This window comes from Thalassophryne amazonica, chromosome 7, assembly GCF_902500255.1.
Source record: "Thalassophryne amazonica chromosome 7, fThaAma1.1, whole genome shotgun sequence".
Lineage (NCBI taxonomy): Eukaryota > Metazoa > Chordata > Actinopteri > Batrachoidiformes > Batrachoididae > Thalassophryne > Thalassophryne amazonica.
In genome coordinates, this window is record NC_047109.1 from 70,661,398 (window position 1) to 70,682,115 (window position 20,718).

Here is a 20,718-nt window from a genome sequence, read left to right on the forward strand (position 1 = left end):
TCTGTCCATGAGTCTTGAAGGGGAGCTCCCTCTAAACTGGTTGGTAAATTCAAGTGAAAGTTCACACATTAGTAGCACACCATATGATGACATGTATTAAAATAATTGTAGTCAGACTGTTGTGTGTGGGCCGCCAGAAGAGGAGGTACTGCTGGCCCACCACCAGTGGGCGCTCTGCCTGAAGTGCGGGCTTCAGGCACGAGAGGGCGCTGCTGCCATGGACACAGCCGGGGGTGACAGCTGTCGCTCATTACCTCTTGACAGCTGTCACCCATCTACTCAACATCATCTCACTCCATAAAGACCAGACGTCATCTCCACCTTGTTGCCGAGATATCATACTTCATTGGAGGTAATATCCTCAGCCTTTTGTAAATCTGTTTATTGTGAGTGTTTGCAGGAGAACTGGTCGTTTTTGAGGAGGCTGTGCAAGACGGCGCTCCTTTTCAGCTGAGACCGCTGCAACGCGCTGAGTGTGAGGTGGAGGTGGCATTCCCACCGTTATTGTTACTGGGTGTACACACACCCACACTTGACTGTCTTTGTTCTTCGCCAGCAGTACCAGATCCGACAGTCGGGGACGGTGATCACCTGGGAATTCGGGACTTGGCGGCTCCAGTATTCACCAGGTTCTGGGGCGGTGGAAATCGTGTGGTTCCGGCTCTCCTCAGGACAGACGTCTTCTATCCTCGAGCCTGCCCACACGTCATCTTTGTGTATTGACTGTTGTGATATTCTGAGATTGTCTGTATGTTCGTTGTGCACATTCACAACATTAAATTGTTATATTTTGGCTCATCTATTGACCGTTCATTTGCGCCCCCTGTTGTGGGTCCGTGTCACTACACTTTCCCAACACAGACATCATGAAGGGTAATTAATTAAACTTTTTTTAATTGATGTTCGTGTTGATATTGTAGGCACCACTCCATCTAACTTGTTTTATGGATCTCATTGAAACTTCACATAATGGTAGCACACATGAAAGGAAAATAATTTATTCTGGCTTTTTTAATACAACCCCTGGCAAAAATTATGGAATCACCGGCCTCGGAGGATGTTCATTCAGTTGTTTAATTTTGTAGAAAAAAAGCAGATCACAGACATGACACAAAACTAAAGTCATTTCAAATGGCAACTTTCTGGCTTTAAGAAACACTATAAGAAATCAGGAAAAAAAGATTGTGGCAGTCAGTAACGGTTACTTTTTTAGACCAAGCAGAGGGGAAAAAATATGGAATCACTCAATTCTGAGGAAAAAATTATGGAATCATGAAAAACAAAAGAACGCTCCAACACATCACTAGTATTTTGTTGCACCACCTCTGGCTTTTATAACAGCTTGCAGTCTCTGAGGCATGGACTTAATGAGTGACAAACAGTACTGTTCATCAATCTGGCTCCAACTTTCTCTGATTGCTGTTGCCAGATCAACTTTGCAGGTTGGAGCCTTGTCATGGACCATTTTCTTCAACTTCCACCAAAGATTTTCAGTTGGATTAAGATCAGGACTATTTGCAGGCCATGACATTGACCCTATGTGTCTTTTTGCAAGGAATGTTTTCACAGTTTTTGCTCTATGACAAGATGCATTATCATCTTGAAAAATTATTTCATCATCCCCAAACATCCTTTCAATTGATGGGATAAGAAAAGTGTCCAAAATATCAACGTAAACTTGTGCATTTATTGATGAAGTAATGACTGCCACCCAGTGCCTTTACCTGACATGCAGCCCCATATCATCAATGACTGTGGAAATTTACATGTTCTCTTCAGGCAGTCATCTTTATAAATCTCATTGGAACGGCACCAAACAAAAGTTCCAGCATCATTACCTTGCCCAATGCAGATTCGAGATTCATCACTGAATATGACTTTAATCCAGTCATCCACAGTCCAAGATTGCTTTTCCTTAGCCCATTGTAACCTTGTTTTTTTCTGTTTAGGTGTTAATGATGGCTTTCGTTTAGCTTTTCTGTATGTAAATCCCATTTCCTTTAGGCGGTTTCTTACAGTTCGGTCACAGACGTTGACTCCAGTTTCCTCCCATTCGTTCCTCATTTGTTTTGTTGTGCATTTTTGAGACATATTGCTTTAAGTTTTCTGTCTCTACGCTTTGACGTCTTCCTTGGTCTACCAGTATGTTTGCCTTTAACAGCCTTCCCATGTTGTTTGTATTTGGTCCAGAGTTTAGACACAGCTGACTGTGAACAACCAACATCTTTTGCAACATTGCGTGTTGATTTACCCTCTTAAGAGTTTGATAATCCTCTGCTTTGTTTCAATTGACATCTCTCGTGTTGGAGCCATGATTCATGTCAGTCCACTTGGTGCAACAGCTCTCCAAGGTGTGATCACTCCTTTTTAGATGCAGACTAATGAGCAGATCTGATTTGATGCAGGTGTTAGTTTTGGGGATGAAAATTTACAGGGTGATTCCATAATTTATTCCTCAGAATTGAATGAGTCTATATTTTTTTCCCCTCTGCTTGGTCTAAAAAAGTAACCGTTACTGACTGCCACAATTTTTTTTCCTGATTTCTTATAGTTTCTTAAAGCCAGAAAGTTGCCATTTGAAATGACATATTTTTGTGTCATGTCTGTGATCTGCTTTTTTTTTCTACAAAATTAAAGAACTGAATGAACATCCTCAGAGGCCGGTGATTCCATAATTATTGCCAGTGGTTGTATACTGGTATTTCTGTGAAGGTGGTTCCCATAGTAGAGAAGCTTGAATCGTCGACTGGACTGGGTTGCTTGACGCGGATGTTTCGCTTCAAATCGCAGAAGCTTCCTTAGCTAAATTCTTGCTCTGACAGTCTGACTTCTGTCTTGACCCTTGTAGAGAAGAACAAACAGAAGCCACAAAAGCTGGAGTTTTAAACCTAACCAGACCCCTCCTACCGAGAGGCAGACTGCTATTGGCTAGTGACTAAACAGTTGCATTAATTAGCACCTATTGTGCTCTAGTTAGCACCCTCCTAATGACAGGGTAGCTGTCCCTCCTAACGATGGGACTGACGGCTCTCCTGATGAGTCTCCTGATGACGTGAATGACTCATTACCATGAACAAAAGACTGAAACTGCTTTGACCTGAGTACCCCATTGTAAACAGGGGACAAAGCGTCTCTCAGACCCCCTCCCTGGTAAGGCTGGGTTTCAACTGTTTCACATACATTGCCTCCTTCACCCCCTCTCTCAAACCATTTCTTCTCTCTGGCTAACATTTTAACTTCCTTGTCCTCAAATGTGTGGTTAGTGTCTTTAAGGTTTCAGTCTTTTGTTCATGGTAATGAGTCATTCACGTCATCAGACTCGTCAGGAGAGGCGTCAGTCCCATCGTTAGGAGGGACAGCTACCCTGTCATTAGGAGGGTGCTAACTAGAGCACAATAGGTGCTAATTAAAGCAACTGTTTAGTCACTAGCCAATAGCAGCCTGCCTCTCGATAGGAGGGGTCTGGTTAGGTTTAAAACTCCAGCTTTTGTGGCTTCTGTTTGTTCTTCTCTACAAGGGTTAAGACAGAAGTCAGACTACCAGAGCAAGAATTTTAGCTGAGGAAGCTTCTGCGATTTGAACCGAAACGTCCTCGTGTCAAGCAACCCAGTCCAGTCGAAGATTCAAGCTTCTCTACAATATACTGGTATGTACATCACATTTATAAATTATGTGTATCAACAGACCTGTTGAGCTCTACAATACGCCAATATACAATACATGCAGGCAATAGTGTAGCAGCATGGGGTATCATTTGGTGAGCTTGTGTGAGATCTCTCTACTTATTATTTCAGACATCCTGCCTAAGCCTGCTGCTGAGGATGAACTAACTGTTATGGCTGCTGTGTCCTCCAGTATGGACAGCCCATCGGTAACACTCTAATAAACACATTTACAGACATAACCTTACTGCGTGACAATGTATACAGATACACAAACAAACTGACCATTTTATTTTGTCTGTCTACAGCGAGCTCTGATTCAAGATATTGATGGTCTACCTGTCCCCTCAGTTACCATACAGGTAAACACCAACTTTTCATACTATGTGAAACTTTAATTTCGCATTCTTTTATAGCTAAAACATATTGTAGTGATGGGAGAAGGCAGCCACTCTGACTGACAGTTCTGTGCTGTGTCATGCAAATGCTCATAGTGCTCTTAATGTTATTCTTTGAGTTGTTGTTTAGTGATATTTTGTGCATGTTTAAATGATTGCAGTTTTGCTAAATGATTCTCCATGTTCACATTGCTCAGACAGAAAAAAAAAAGCTGTACTTAGTAAAGTGGCCACCATAACTGAAACTGATTAATGACCTCTGGTCAGTGTTAATGCTCACAATGGGCACTCATGTATCAATGTTGCGCACTTGTGGCGTAAATTTACAGCGTAAACTTGAAATACACCAAAGTCGCCGTGACATGTATCAAGCAGTGCGCACCTGCCCATTTCTGGCGTACGCCTGACGTGATCTTGATAAATGCGGCGGGTGTAAACGATCGTAATTATAATAAACACGCCCATAAATATTCAGACTCCGCTTCAGACACACCCTCATTTTACGACATGGAAGACGGCAAAGAAAAAGAACTCCACCAATCACGACGCGTGCCAATAGAGCATCGAAAGCGGCTGTCGTATCAATTGTTTTGTAGTATATAATCAATAAAGTGTTACAGTGGTCCCTCATTAATCGCTGGAGTTATGTTCTAAAAAATAGCTCATAATACGCGAAACGGCGACATAGTCAGCGTTATTTTTTACAATTATTATAGATGTTTCATGTAAAACCCCTCACTACACAGTTTATGCACTTTCTCAATCAGGCATGAACATTTTCTCACTTTTCTCTCGTGTGTAAACATTCTCAAAGTTCAAACCTTAGTAGGAAAATAATACCAAACTGTTTTCAGGCCCAAACATTTGTTTGAGAAATAAAAATAGAACGTTTTCCTATAAATAATTATGATGGCTTTTAGAACTAACAAATTAATTTTAACGATCAACGAACGAGGTCAGACACATAAGAAATTAATAGTGACTGACCAGTATGTCACAGATCACACCTCTGCGTCCTGGTGCTGCGCCTTTTTCCACTCACACCTGGCTGCAGCAGGTGTCTGTTTCCATGTGACAAACACAGTTATGAGTAGTTGTTGGCGCTCTTTTCTCTTCTGGGCAACAAGATTCTTATAAACAGACACACAGAACACTGTTAAAAAAAAAAAAGGCATGCAAAATTGGACTAAATACTCTGAGGCCACGACAGGTGAACGGAGTTATAGCGAGGGACCACTGTATTCTCTTTTCACATGTCAATAATTCTTGACATGTGGATATTTGCTCGCTCAATTAATAAGACACGCCTAATCTATCAGATTTCTTTATTTTTTAAATGTATTTCTGTATTTATTTTATTGTGACAACTGAATGGAGACGACAAAACCTGGTTGCAGCACGGGCGAATTAAGGGAATGACGAAACTACAGTTATTATCAATTTCATAGTCTAAAACGATCACACCACATGAAGTTAAGCTCAGCGCTGCTCTGGCTCCAGGCTCGAAGTCTGGAGAAATAGGCGAGCAGCGCTTTCTTTGCAGTCAGCGCTGTGACCACGGATCATGCTCCATAACAATCCCGCAAAGGCGGGTTTTGTATTGATTATTATGTAGTATAATCAGGAAAGTGTTATTTATGTAACATATGCATTGATTTGTATAATGGCACTGTTTATCATGTTGATCATCTTCATTTTTATGTGGATTCCAGCGCTAGTTCATTTTGGTGTATAATTTACGCCACCTCTCGACCTGGTGTATATTTTCAGCGCAGCGTACGCCAACGACCACATTGATAAATGCCAAGTAGCGCAGCCGTTTTGGCGTACACCCCATATACGCTCAAATATCGCCGTACGCAATGTTGATACATGAGGCCCAGTGTGTTCAGGACAGCTGAATACATAAGCCTTTCTGGCGGCCTGTGGTACATGTGCCCAGGAATTACTTTAAAAAATGAGCTCTGTTCCTCGCATTCTATATTTTGAAGCTGGCTTCCATATTGGTGTCTGAAATGGGATAACAACAAGAAGAATGAAGAGCCTACCAGATTGGCTCCACTATACCCTTGAGCCCAGGATGGGCACTACAGGCAACAGCTGCTGCACGCCACCATTGGCTAGCTACTTTGCACTGCGGCTCAAGCAATGAAAAAATTGCCATCCACCTGACCTCTGCATTGGAAGAAAAGGTGTTACAGGTGCTCCTCAACCTACTCCCAGGTCAAAGAGCAGGTAGCTTAGTGGATAAGGAGCTGATTTGCCAATATGTAGACCTCGGTGTCAAATCCTGTTCATGCTACTTGTCTGTTGTTGGACAAGATCCTAATCTACATTGTCTTACTCCACCCAGCTGTAAAAATGGTTACTGTCCTTGGGTGGGGAAGTAAATGTTAGGCATCATTGTAAAGTGCATTGAACATCTGCAACATGGAAAGGTGCTGTAGAATTGCACTTTTTCTTCTTCCCAGCAGATCAGTGGGATCTCAAGGCAAACAACATTTACTGACCAGAGCAGGCAGACATCCTGCACATCTTTGCTACACATGTGCAGTTCCACTCAAGCTGTGGTTAACTCAAAATTAGCACGTTTTATTTGTTGGTTTGTTTACATTGAGTTAAGTTAAAGGGCATATCTCACTCCAGTCAGCACTATCTTTTAAAAATTATATACCATATTATAAATCAGTACTACCAACTCTTTAACTTCTGCGGGCTCTGATATAGCTGATGAAAATAAAATTAGCCATGCTGCATCTGAAAAATGCATGACAATGTTGTAGAGTGTAGAGACGGTGGCACTAACAAGAGACAGGAGGCAGAGCTGAAGATGTTGCGATCGTCTTTGGGAATAACGAGGTTGGACAGGATTAGGAATGAGCATGCCAGAGGGACAGCTCAGGTGAGATGGGTTGGAGAGGTGGGATTGAGATGGTTTGGACATGTGCAGAGGAGGGACCCAGGGTGGAGCCACCAGGCAGGAGGAGAAGGGGGAGGCCAAAGAGGAGGTTTATGGATGTGGTGAGGGAGGACATACAGGTGGTTGGTGTGACAGGAAGATACAGAGGAAAGGTTGAGATAGAAACGATTGATCTGCTGTGGTGACCCCTAATGGGAGCAGTCGAAAGAAGAAAAGAAAAGCATAGCAATTTTTATAATTGTGACATCACTTCAGGTACTGACTATTAGCTGCCTGTGTCCAGTTACAGTCCACTTCATGATTTACGGCCAGTACACACAGTCAGTCGGGGTTGCTTTTTGTCGACAACTCTAATATGGTATTAATATGGCTTTAATTTGGCTTTGAAGTTAAATTCTTGTATTTTGGAATCAATGTATGTCGGTCTCCGCCTCTTTGTAACCCGCTGTATATTCAGAAAAAAAAATCCCAAACAAAAAACATGCATATGACTCAGTAAGATTGAATAATAATGATTACATACAGGTGGTGTTGCTGATGTCACTCCTGCTGTGTTTGCACACAGAGCCATGCAGCTTTATTGTTCCACTGTCATTTTTCCACTGTTAACTGCATTACTTGTCCAGACTTGCTGGGGCTCACGGTAGCTTAGCTTAGCTATTGGTTTAGTTCAGCTTCGCCAATAACGCAAACGACTGGAAGCTGGTCCACGTCATAGCTCTCCTGTTAACAGCGATCACCGTTGTCACCTTCTCTCCGACTCTCCATGATCACAGATGCTGCTTCCTCAGTGACACACATGGCAGCACAAACCACAAACACAGCTGATACTTTAAAAGTGTTTATTGATTGGGCAAAATCCTTTGTGACGTTTTACAGTGCTATATGTGTGTGTTTTTCTTATGAAATTTTCCTGGACATTTTGCACATCTTGTATGACTTTTAACCTCTTTCTCTCTACCTCCAGGTAAAGGTGAAGGCCAGCACTGTTTTACAGTCCTCTAAACTAACCATCGGAGTCCAGCCACCATTGACTGTCACTCAGGACCAATTTGTCCTGGATCCCATGGGTCAGTCCCTGTGTGTGTGTGTGTGTACACATGAACACACATCTGTCTCTTTTTGAGAACTCAGAATTGCATTCTGATATTTGCATGTGAAGACATTTTGGGAATCCGCACAAGTTAGGTAGGCTGTCTGAAAATCAGGCAGCAGGCTTTCTTCAGATTAAATCTGAAAAAGACACAGTGTGTTAAAAGCCACATAAATTAATTTCAAGTGTGACTGTGAGAGCTGTCTGTCATTTTGTATTTGATTCATGTTTTATCAGCCTTTATAATGTTGTCTGGCTGCTGTGGAAATGTGGTTAGCGTGACCAAACATTAATAACTTTGATCTTATTTACTCAGACTGTGCACACACACGCTCCTAACCTCAGACGCTCTTATCTGGTGTCGGCTCATTAAAAGAATGCCAACAATCCTATAACACAATATCAAACAGTTGATTACAGATGTTACAGAAGTGTGTCTGATTTCAGATTTCTGACAGTTTTTCCACCCACTGTTTGCATGTAGACATGCAAGCATGAATTTACAGAGCATGTAATGGAAACCATTTGGTTGAGGGTGCTTACAGTACCATGAGAAAATGCATATTTTAAGTGAGTGGTCCCGTTGGGAGATAAACCTCTAACCCCAGCAGTGTTACTGCCTTGTTCTGTGTGTTGATCTACATATGGAATGCAACTCCAAACACTGGCTGTGTTAGATCACACCTACAGCTTGTTTTCAGGGTGGAAGCCAGAGTGGAAAAGTTTCCTTCATTACGCTTTTGCATTTGGTTCATTTGGATTCAGGTTATAAGTAAGCCATAGCCAACAAATGGGTATGGAAACTGAAGGTCGTGTGATTATTCCATCTTAATTTTTGTGGCCTGTTAGGCTGCAAGGGGCACAACATGTAGTTCGTGATAAAGCAAAAGAAAATTACTTCAGATTTCATGTGACAAAATATTGCAGACGCTTTTGAATATAGTGCTCATAAAAGAACACATGTGGCAGCAGGGAGTTTCCCTGCAAAAGTTGTTGTTGGTGGTGGTGGGGGTCAAGTGAGTGCTGAGAAGTGTAACGAGGCATGGCCCACAGAAATATAATGAATTCAACACAATGGCCCCCATGTGCCACCTGGTGCAAAAGGGCACACAGCTCAGAGGAAGTGTCACTGGTTGTTTCTATGCCCATGTGACCGTTGGCGTTGAAATGAAGTTTGGGCAGTCCCAGTACTGGAACACTGCCATCGAGAGGCAACAGAAAGTGATTGTGCCATAAAGCAACAAAAACCTCTTCAAAGTGAAGCACAGTGTATTCATGTGCAGTATTCAGAAATGGGAATTAACAACAAAACTAAATTGAAAACAGTGTTTGAAATGAAAGTAAACATGAATGTAAAAAAAGGCAAAACTTCACTTAAGCCGTGGTCACAACCCGCTGTACTTACATGTGCATGCAGTCTACTTGCAAAAACGTGGGCTAAATTTGGAGATCCGTACGTCGTAAGTACTGCCTCAGTACGAATTTTGGAGCACGCAGACACACCGTAGAGGTTTTAGTGCATGCAGAACTTTCGCTGCGGTCAGGCTGCGGATTCACCAGCAGTACAGATGACGCACATTGTGAGTACTGCCTAAGTATGGATTCAAAGCAGCACATTTTCATTCAATTACTATTGAATTAACCAAATCTGTACGGAGGCAGTAGGCTACTCACCACATACTATAGAATTAAATTGTAGGTATCAGATCTTGAAGATTGTGATACACCTAAATTAGAATTAAGTTGACATTTAAAAAGCTGGTATTCAAGTGTGTAGTGAATATATTCCTCTATCAGTGTTTCACACTTTGTGTGACTTTTCACTAAGTGATGTGGGGAGGCCGACAGACTTGCATGCACGATGCAGCTTCTCACTTGAACTTGGACTTTATTTCCAAACTTCAGCAACACAGACACTCCACAGCTTCAGTCTGATAACTAGCTGTAACTTTTCAAGGCAAGTAAACACTCATACAACTGACCGCTGCAGGCTGGACATGCTCATGCATTGCCGACACCAAAAAACACCTGCCGCTCCGGTCCCGCTCATAACACACACATCAAAAGAAAAGCCGACCCCCCCCCCCCCCCCCCCCACACACACACACACTGCTTTATTGTCAACTCTCTTTATCGTTACACTCCTAGAGACGTGCGTTGAACGTACTCCCTCCCTCCTCTTGCTACTGCCTCCGTATTTTGCACTGAGAATACTCACCATGTAAATGGCAAAGTAGAGTTGGACCAATCTCAAATGCACCTGTGCTATGCGGTATTCATATAGTTCAGGAGTCTTGCTCAGAATCCAGAGCAGAATAGAAAGTTTGGGAGGACTGCCATGAGGCAGGAATAGGGCAGTGATGTGTTGAGACGAGAAACCTGACTCCCTGCCACTGGACCAGACACTGCTTTTTTTTTTTTTTTTTTTTTTTTTTTTTTAACCAACAGCCTTCAGGTGAATCAGTAAATTCCTTCACCTTGTTGGTGCTGGTGAATGGAAAGTTGGAAAGTATAACTGGTGTCTCAGTTGCAGGAACAGATTTTAGAGAGGTGCACAGGGATAGAAAGGGCAGACTGGCCCTTGGCAGCTTTAAATTCAGGAGTAGGACTGAGAAAAGCACGTTAACCTTGGTCGCCGTGGGACCAGGAACAGATGAGGTGCAAAATGGAACATCACCAACCTTGAGTCTAGGAACAGAAGGGTTCACTGACCCTCAGCTGCCTTGGGACCAGGAACAGCAAGGGAATGCCGAAATGCAGGCTCCTTGGGACCAAAAACAGAAATTATGCCTTTGGCGACCTTGGCAACAGAGCTGATGAGACATAATGGCCTTTGACCTCCTTTGGAACAGGAAATGGAGAGATGTGCTCACCCATGACTGCCTTGGAGACTGGAGCAGCACTTGCCTCTGTTGCTGGAGCAAGTTTACAGTCCAAATGATAAACAGTCCAAGGATGACACAATTGAGAAAAGCAAACAATTCTGAAGACAACAATGGAACAAACCTGTTGTGGACACAGCAAGAGGATAAACCAGACTGTGGAGGAAATGACTGGAGATGATGAATGTCAAAGAGCACAAAACACAGGAGTGGAAATCCAGGACAGTATTGTGAACAATTCACCAATGACATAATGAAAACCAGGAACTAAAAATGGTAATCAGTGACGCTAAAGTACAAGACACAAGTGAAATCAGAAACATGAGCCAGTGTAATGCAGACTCACTGACACAGGCAAGAGTAACCACGATGCTGAAACACAGGGAGACACAATATCTGTGGGAAAAACTAAGGTGGCACACAAAATCAAACACAGTGAAAACACAGACAGGGAGCGAACCTTGTTACCACCCCACCTATGGAACGGCAGCGGAAATGCCAAACGCTAGGAAAATGGAAGATGAGAAAAAGATGAGATAAACAGCAAGAGGAGGGGGCCAGAGGATAAGTTAACAAATAAGATGTGTGAGAGAACAGAAAAATGAGGCAGAGAGCAATGCATGTTCACAAACACAGCCAAGAGAAACCACGACATTGAAACTGAAGCACACTCAAAATCAGATACACTGTAAATATACATAACACAGACAGCAGTGAACCCTGACAGGTTACTGCTTACTGTCAGGGTTCACTTCTCTCTGGATTAAGATTCAGTGCCAGCTCAAGCAACTAGTACTCAAGCCTACTGAGAACAAGACTTTCAGGTACCCTACCTGGAAGAGAAAGGAGTGCAATACCACTGTTGTTGCTGCAGTTCAAGCAATCATTCCTTCCAGAGAGGGCCAACAAGTTTTTTGTCTTCCTGTTAGTTGGGTTGATAACTATCTCCCAAATGGAAGTAAAGATTGCTTGCAGAACAGATTGCTTGTAGAACAGTATCTCCAGCTGCCTGAACAGGTTCAGCTTTGATACCTTAGAACCCTGCCATTGTCCTCTCCCTCATCTGTTTCACCACCTTTATAATCTTACTGAGATTTGGTGGTTTGCAGGTGATTGGTAGATGAGCTACCAGAACCCAAGCACTGGAGATGTCCAGCATCCTGGATGGAGAATCATGCTTATTCAACTGTTGAAAGTAGCAGGCCCAGTGGTAGAGTAGATCAGAGTCATATGTCAGTGCCATGCCATTACTTGCCATGACTGCAGTGGGATGAAGTTAAGGCTTTGATTACCTTATTTCCTTGATTAAATCCCTCACCTTGAATGGGTGGGTCAGACCTCCTGAAAAAAATTAACGCCTGTCTTAAATAAGTGCCGGTATTATGTGCATCACAAGGCTTACATTTGGTTGAGTCACTCTTTTTTCTAAGTCTGCTGTAGAGTGGTACCTTTGCACGACCCTTTTAAAGTTCTCCATTGCGTCTTAATGTAACTTACAGCAGGAACAGTGGCTTTTTCTGGATTAATTTGTGCCTCAATGAGCTCCACTTCTTTGTACAATCATCAACCTCCAAACCAATGATATCGGTATGTGCAATTTTCCTCCATGAATTGCAGGTCATTTGAGCGCCTTTTTCTGACTGTGTTGTAAAGTTGGACATATTTACGGACTTTTGTGCCAAACATATTTTATCCATGATTGGAATGTAATCGCTGTGCACACTGCAAAAACTATTCAAATATGATGGGAGAGGAAGGAGTGAAAACATAAAAGTGACCAATCACAGCATTTGCGTTCTCCGTGCACGTCAGGCTACAGGGAGGGTTCGCAGCCATGCAGAGGGCTCTGATCTAAAGCGGTTGTCATTGTTTTGCCACACCCAGGAATATGTGTGAAACTTAACACCATATTACAGTGTAGGCAGCAAGCAGCATTTTGTTAATAATCGCTGGCCTTGAATTACGGCCTGCCTCGTTTAGGTCCCGTGTCTGAGCACAGTTTGGAAAAAAAAAATGCCTGGGCTTTTAATCAAGGAAATACGGTACTCTGTAAGTAGTCTCAGCAATACTTGATGACAGACAGTGTGCCACCCGGTCATAGATTTCTCTAGCATAGTGTTTCCAAATGCTGCTCCTCTGGTCTCAAATTACTGCACATTTTCAATTTGTCCCTGATGTAATTAGCCCAGATCAGCTCAGTCAGGTGTGTTCAGCCTGTCAGCAATTGAACACATGTGATTTGGTTTATGCACAGTTTGAACAGGGTGAAATTGTGCAGTAATTTGGGTCCTGAAGACCAGGACTGGGAAACAGCTTTATCATACTTTTTTCTACCCTCAGTGCTATCATAACCTATTTTTTCCGGCCCCTATACTGGCCAGAATTGCCACCAGTCCATGTTCTGTGACTCCTCTGTGTAATATTCAGTGTCCCATGTGTGGTCAAACACCACTTTCTGCAAGTAGTGGTGACACTGATACAGTTCTTGGAAGTTTTTGGGGTCTTGTTACAAGAAAAGCCATTGGTTTATTTGTGGTGTGTCCGTGTTTGTGAGTCTTTAAACCAGATTGCATGTAAACGTTACTGAAATGGAGATTCAGTCTTCCATGCCTAACAGGTAGCAGTCTGCAGGACCTAAATTGACTCCTCAAGGAAGCTACAAGTCTCTAGTCTTCAGAAACTGGACATAGCTATACACCCCCACAGTTCTGCAGAATCCTTCATGGTCTTACAATGAGAACATTATCAGTACACCATCAGTATTGGAGTTGTAGCTTCTTAGTTTTTGCAAAGTCAAGCCATTTTTATTGTTGTAGCGATATCCACGGGGACCAATACATTTTGTCATCTTACCCTGTCATTTGCAGTGATTGCAATGAAACCACCCATGAACAAAGGAGTGTCACTGCTAGAGAAGTCATTAATCACTTAGTGAAGCTGCAAGTAAAAAGTCTTTCTCACCAAGACATCATTCATTGCAGTTGGAGCGTACATGGAAGTAACAGAAAAGACATCCTAAGATTGCCTGCATCTGAGTCTGATAATACACTTGTTGACAGGGGTGATATCTGATCCCATTATAAGGATTCCTCAATATGCCGCCCACTGGAGCAGCTAGACCAATAAAAGGTGTATCCACTAACAGAAATGGGCCACTTCCAGGTGTGTGGATCTCATTTAGTTCAGCCACTGCAATACATTCCAAGCTCCCTAGATGAGGACCCAAACAGCTTTCCCTATCCCCTTCATGAGATGTGCCTTCTTCTGAGTGAAGGCAGCAGCAAAATTACTCTCAAGGGGTGCAGTTCTACTTTTCTGTTGTCAAGTGCAGTGAAGTGTTTTATAGTGAATGAAATGTCAATCCACCACTAACTACTGGTCCCCCACTCCTGCAGGGTGGGGGACCACCAACACTACAGAATGCAGTTTAACGTCATGCCCAGAGTGATCTCCAAAAAAAAATCCATAGCTGAAAACTTTCCTGTTAAAATTCTTTGTTTTTGGGTTGTTACAAATTTGTTTTTGTATTCAAGTACAAAAGCAAAATATTTGTTTGCTTGTACTGATCTGAATTGTTTGTTTTGTTTTTTTTAACTAGTAGGTGAGTGAATGAAATACTGCAGGTTGTGTTAACATGAGTAATGTTACTATCAGCATTTAGCAGACTGCATTTAAGTTTTAGTTTGGTTTTATACTTTAACCACAGAAGAATGTCATTTCATCTCTACAAACTACACTCAACAAAAATATAAACGCAACACTTTTGGTTTTGCTCCCATTTTGTATGAGATGAACTTAAAGATCTAAAACTTTTTCCACATACACAATATCACCATTTCCCTCAAATATTGTTCACAAACCAGTCTAAATCTGTGATAGTGAGCACTTTTCCTTTGCTGAGATAATCCATCCCACCTCACAGGTGTGCCATATCAAGATGCTGATTAGACACCATGATTAGTGCACAGGTGTGCCTTAGACTGCCCACAATAAAAGGCCACTCTGAAAGGTGCAGTTTTATTGGGGGGGGGGGATACCAGTCAGTATCTGGTGTGACCACCATTTGCCTCATGCAGTGCAACACATCTCCTTCGCATAGAGTTGATCAGGTTGTCAATTGTGGCCTGTGGAATGTTGGTCCACTCCTCTTCAATGGCTGTGCAAAGTTGCTGGATATTGGCAGGTACTGGTACACGCTGTCATATACGCCGGTCCAGAGCATCCCAAACATGCTCAATGGGTGACATGTCGGGTGAGTATGCCGGCCATGCAAGAACTGGGACATTTTCAGCTTCCAAGAATTGTGTACAGATCCTTGCAACATGGGGCCGTGCATTATCCTGCTGCAACATGAGGTGATGTTCTTGGATGTATGGCACAACAATGGGCCTCAGGATCTCGTCACGGTATCTCTGTGCATTCAAAATGCCATCAATAAAATGCACCTGTGTTCTTCGTCCATAACAGACGCCTGCCCATACCATAACCCCACCGCCACCATGGGCCACTCGATCCACAACATTGACATCAGAAAACCGCTCACCCACACGACGCCACACACGCTGTCTGCCATCTGCCCTGGACAGTGTGAACCGGGATTCATCCGTGAAGAGAACACCTCTCCAACGTGCCAAACGCCAGCGAATGTGAGCATTTGCCCACTCAAGTCGGTTACGACGACGAACTGGAGTCAGGTCGAGACCCCGATGAGGACGATGAGCATGCAGATGAGCTTCCCTGAGACGGTTTCTGACAGTTTGTGCAGAAATTCTTTGGTTATGCAAACCGATTGTTTCAGCAGCTGTCCGAGTGGCTGGTTTCAGACGATCTTGGAGGTGAACATGCTGGATGTGGAGATCCTGGGCTGGTGTGGTTACATGTGGTCTGCGGTTGTGAGGCTGGTTGGATGTACTGCCAAATTCTCTGAAACGGCTTTGGAGACGGCTTATGGTAGAGAAATGAACATTCAATACACGAGCAACAGCTCTGGTTGACATTCCTGCTGTCAGCATGCCAATTGTATGCTCCCTCAAATCTTGCGACATCTGTGGCATTGTACTGTGTGATAAAACTGCACCTTTCAGAGTGGCCTTTTATTGTGGGCAGTCTAAGGCACACCTGTGCACTAATCATGGTGTCTAATCAGCATCTTGATATGGCACACCTGTGAGGTGGGATGGATTATCTCAGCAAAGGAGAAGTGCTCACTATCATAGATTTAGACTGGTTTGTGAACAATATTTGAGGGAAATGGTGATATTGTGTATGTGGAAAAAGTTTTAGATCTTTGAGTTCATCTCATACAAAATGGGAGCAAAACCAAAAGTGTTGCGTTTATATTTTTGTTGAGTGTACGTACTCATGATGTTTGCTGTGACCATAATCCATCATAGAGTCATTGCTACATTCTTTTTTCTTGAGAATGACCAGAATGGATTGTGAATTTATGATTTCAAGATGTGAACAGTTATGACACCATCCATTTATTCAGAGCTCTGAATCAAATTGACCATTCGTTGCATGAGACTTTCCCATGATTCATGATGTGTCTCCTTCGAAATATCATACAGTTTACCACAGTGCATTCTTATCTGTCCACATACTGATTGTGACCTCTTGAGTTAATGCAAACATGATGCGCTTTCTGCACAACACAGTGTATTTACTGTAAATTCTTGTGTTTTTTTTCATAAGTGTTGGCTTGTCATTTGAATTGATTTAACACATACATTGCCCTTCAAAGGTATTGGAACACACATTTTAATTTGTTCATGCCATTTCAAATACAAAAAAAAAATTTCTAAAATGATCTTCCTTAAACTCAAACTGAAAGCAAATCTCTACAACTTGACATAAATTAATTAAAAATATAAAAGCCAAGATGATGGCTGCATAAGTAATGGAACCCTTTGGTATATGTAATACCTGTAAATAATCAGTTTTATTGCCAATTTTCTTCAAACAAGTCAGGGGATGGATACATGAACATTTCCAAGTCACTGAATATTTCTTGGACTTTATTTACATCAATTATGAAGAAATGCAAACAGTATGACACTCTATGGTAAATCTATGTGGAGTAGACAGTTCTCAAAAACTGAGTGACTGTGCAAGAAGGAGAAGAGTGAAGAAAGACACCAAGACAGCCAGGCAACCCAGAAGAAGTTATAGCGGGGTGGCCAAGTTCGGTCCTTGAGTCACATTCCTGACACTTAGTTGTCTCCCTGCTCCAACACACCTGTTTGTTTGTTGAGTCTTTCAGGTGCCTTTTGGCAAACTCCAGGTGGGCTGCCATGTGCTTCTTACTAAGGAGTGGCCACTCTGTTTGGCCACTCTTCCATAGAGGCCTGACTGGTGGATTGTTGCAGAGATGGTCGTCCTTCTGGAAGGATCTCCTCTCTTCACAGAGGAATGCAGGAGCTCTGACAGAATGACCATTAGGTTCCTGGTCACCTCGCTGACTATGGCCCTCCTCCCACAATCGCTCAGTTTAGACAGTCGACCAGCTCTAGGTAGGGTACAGGTGGATCTGAACTTCTCCCATTTATGGATGATGGAGGCCACTCTGCTCAATGGGTCCTTCAAAGCAATAGAAATGTTTCTGTACCTTTCCCCAGAGGTCTACAGACAAGTCCTTTGACTTCATGCTTGGTTTGTGTTCTGACATGGAACTGTGGAACCTTATATGTAGACAAGTGTGTGTGCCTTTCCAAATTATGTTCAGCCAACTGGATTTGGTGGACCCTGGTGGACTTCGGTTAAGCTGTAGAAACATCTCCAGGATGATCAGTGGATACAGGATGCACCTGAGCTCAATTTTGAGCTTGACAGGAAAACTGTGAATAATTATGTACGTGATTTTTTTATTTTATTTTTATTTTAATAAATTAGCAAAAACAAAGTCATTATGGAGTGTTGTGTGTAGAATGATGAGGAAAAGAATGAATTTCATCCATTTTGAAATACGGCTGTCACATAATATGTGGAAAAAGTGAAGCGCTGTGAATACTTTCCAGACGCACAGTAACTCTGTATTGGAGTGCTTGACAAAGGTTTCCCAAAATATTCCCTTGCCCATGTGGTTATTTCAACTATTGATGAATGCCTGTTCTTGAGGCCGTGCTGTCTGAGGGGTCAGAGCTCATGGGTGTTCAGCTAGGGCTTGTGCTCTTGCCCTTATTTACTGAAATTCCTCCAAATCCCTTGAAGCTTTTAGTGATTCTATGCACTGTAGAGGGAAGAAATCCAACATTTGTTAAACATTTCCAATATTTCTTTCTTGACAAACTGGAGAGCTTCTGTCCGTGTATGCGTGTCAAAGTCTGTCTTTTGTAGATGTGGCTTTTGTATCAAGTTATGAATACAGTCATTTGTTATCATCACCTTTTTAAATTAACATAATTTATTCAGTCTCATTACTAGACATCAGTTCATCCCACTTCAGGCTTTTTTTTTTTTTTTTTTTTTTTTGAATGTGTTGCAGCCCTTAAATGCAGGAGTGGATGTATATTAACAAATTAAATGTAACCCACCCCACAAAACATGAAATATCTTGGGTTCATGCTGTGTACAGCATGCAGTGAAATAGAAGCCAAAGTAAATGTAAGAATGATTTTTATTTTTTTATTTTATTTTATTTTTTTTTTTGCATATACCAAAATTACTATATCCCTCTTCAGGACACAGGATTGAGCATAGCATTCATCTCTCTGATTCTGTCAACCTTGATTCATCAGTGAAAACCATGTTTCTCCAGTAATTATGTTTATCCAGTATCCATTGTCTGACTTCCAGCTGCAGCCGATTGCTGCCTTGGAAGTCTGTGCTCATGTCAAAATCTGACTCATATGATATGGTTGCTTGCACAAATATCCATAGCTGTAGGATATGTGCACACTGTTCTGACCACTCATCTATCTTCCTCTTAGGGCCCGGTCACACGGCAGACAATGATAGCAGAACAAAGGAAAAAAGTAACAGTCACAAATCATTGAGAAATGGTAGATGATCCTGTACTTCTCCCATCACCGAAAAGCCTGCCATTCAAGAGCACATAAAAGAACGAAACAAAATCGCAACTAACAAAAGAAAACAAAGTGAATGGCGACCTTGATGCTTTACACAAAATCAAAACAAAACATTCATGATTATGTGACTTGACAGTGGGACCTGTTGGGAAAGTGTAGGAACACGGACCCACAACAGGGGGCGCAAATGAACGGACAATGGAGTAAGTCAAAATAACAAAGCTTTACTGTTGTGAATGTGCACAACGAATACAACCAATCACAGCAATGGACAACAGTCAATTCACAAAAGTGTCGTGTGGGCAGGCTCGAAGATAGGAGACGCCTCTCCAAGGTAAGACCGGAACCACGCGGCTTCCTCCGCCACAAGACCCCGGGAATACTGGAGCCGCCAAGTCCCGAACTCCCAGGTGGCCACTGCCTCCGCGTGTCGGACCTGGTACTGCTGGCGAGGAACAAAGGACAGTTAGATGGGGGCGCGTTTGCACCCAGGACTCTGAACAGCAGGGAAGTTACCTCCACCTCTCGTTGGAACAGTAATCCACAAACTAGCACAATCCAAAAAGATACACTCCGTAGCTTCGATACGTTACCTCTCTGGTAGAAACGATATCTCGGCGATGAGGTGGAGATGCCGTCCTGCTGATATACCCCAGTGATAATTGCCGTCAGCTGTCTCAGGTGATGGGTGACAGCTGTTACCGAGGCTGCTCCTGTGGGGCGGCGGCGCCCTCTGGTGCCTGGAGCCCGCACTCCAGGCAGGGCGCCCTCTGGTGGTGGTGGGCCAGCAGTACCTCCTCTTCAGCGGCCCACACAACAGGGACCGAGCGCATGTCTGCAGTCATCCTGTGCTCTCCGCAGCACCATGCAAGTGTGGGATCTGGTTGTCTTGACAACAGGTTTGACTTCACAACAACGTGTAAGCACACACATGTTCCAGCCACAAACAGCTGGACTGTCCATAAATAGTTACAGTAGTTGATAAAACGTTCTAGCTGCTTTTGTTTCTGTATGACAAAGTTGCTTTTCATCCCACACATGGACAAGTCACATTCAGTTCATCTGAGCTTTAGTTATTTATCCGTTCAGATATCGTCACTGTTCGTGCAAGATGTCGGACTTGGAGGTTGGATGAAGTTGGACGACAGTCAAATGGAACGCTGACGGTACAGGAACTACGCAAACGATGAGGAACCATCAAGGCAGCAAGCAAAACGGAATATGGATGAATTGAGGTGTCGTCAGGATTCGTTCACATTTTTCAACAGTTTGAAAATTCTGATGACGCGCCAGCTACAGGAACAAATCTGGATGACGGTTAAACGATGTCTCTGAAAGTCAACATAAGTCCAGATTTCTTGTTTTGTTTTGGCTTCATTGTCCTTCGTTAATGCTGTGTGACCAGGGCTTTAGGTTCATTGCATTACAGGCAGTTTCTTCAGCTCTCTCAAACCAGTTGTCAAAATCTTGAAAGGCACTTGCTGTGTTTTGGGTTTCGTCCCTTTGTACCTGGTAACAACTTTGAAATTGTACAGTAGTGTTCAGAATAATAGTAGTGGTATGTGACTAAAAAGATTAATCCACGTTTTGAGTATATTTCTTATTGTTACATGGGAAACAAGGTACCAGTAGATTCAGTAGAGTCTCACAAATCCAACAAGACTAAGCATTCATGATGTGCACACTCTTAAGGCTATGAAATTGGGCTATTAGTAAAAAAAAGTAGAAAAGGGGGT

At 42.7% G+C, this 20,718-nt stretch overlaps 1 protein-coding gene across 1 annotated transcript in view; it reads left to right on the forward strand.

The window, feature by feature from the left end:
- The window catches only part of bbs9 (Bardet-Biedl syndrome 9), a 390,202-nt gene that overhangs the window by 117,740 nt on the left and 251,744 nt on the right, over positions 1–20,718 (forward strand). Inside the window, 3 exon segments of the mRNA XM_034173643.1 lie at positions 3,795–3,871; positions 3,971–4,024; positions 7,948–8,050. Coding sequence (XP_034029534.1) covers positions 3,795–3,871; positions 3,971–4,024; positions 7,948–8,050 — 234 coding nt within the window.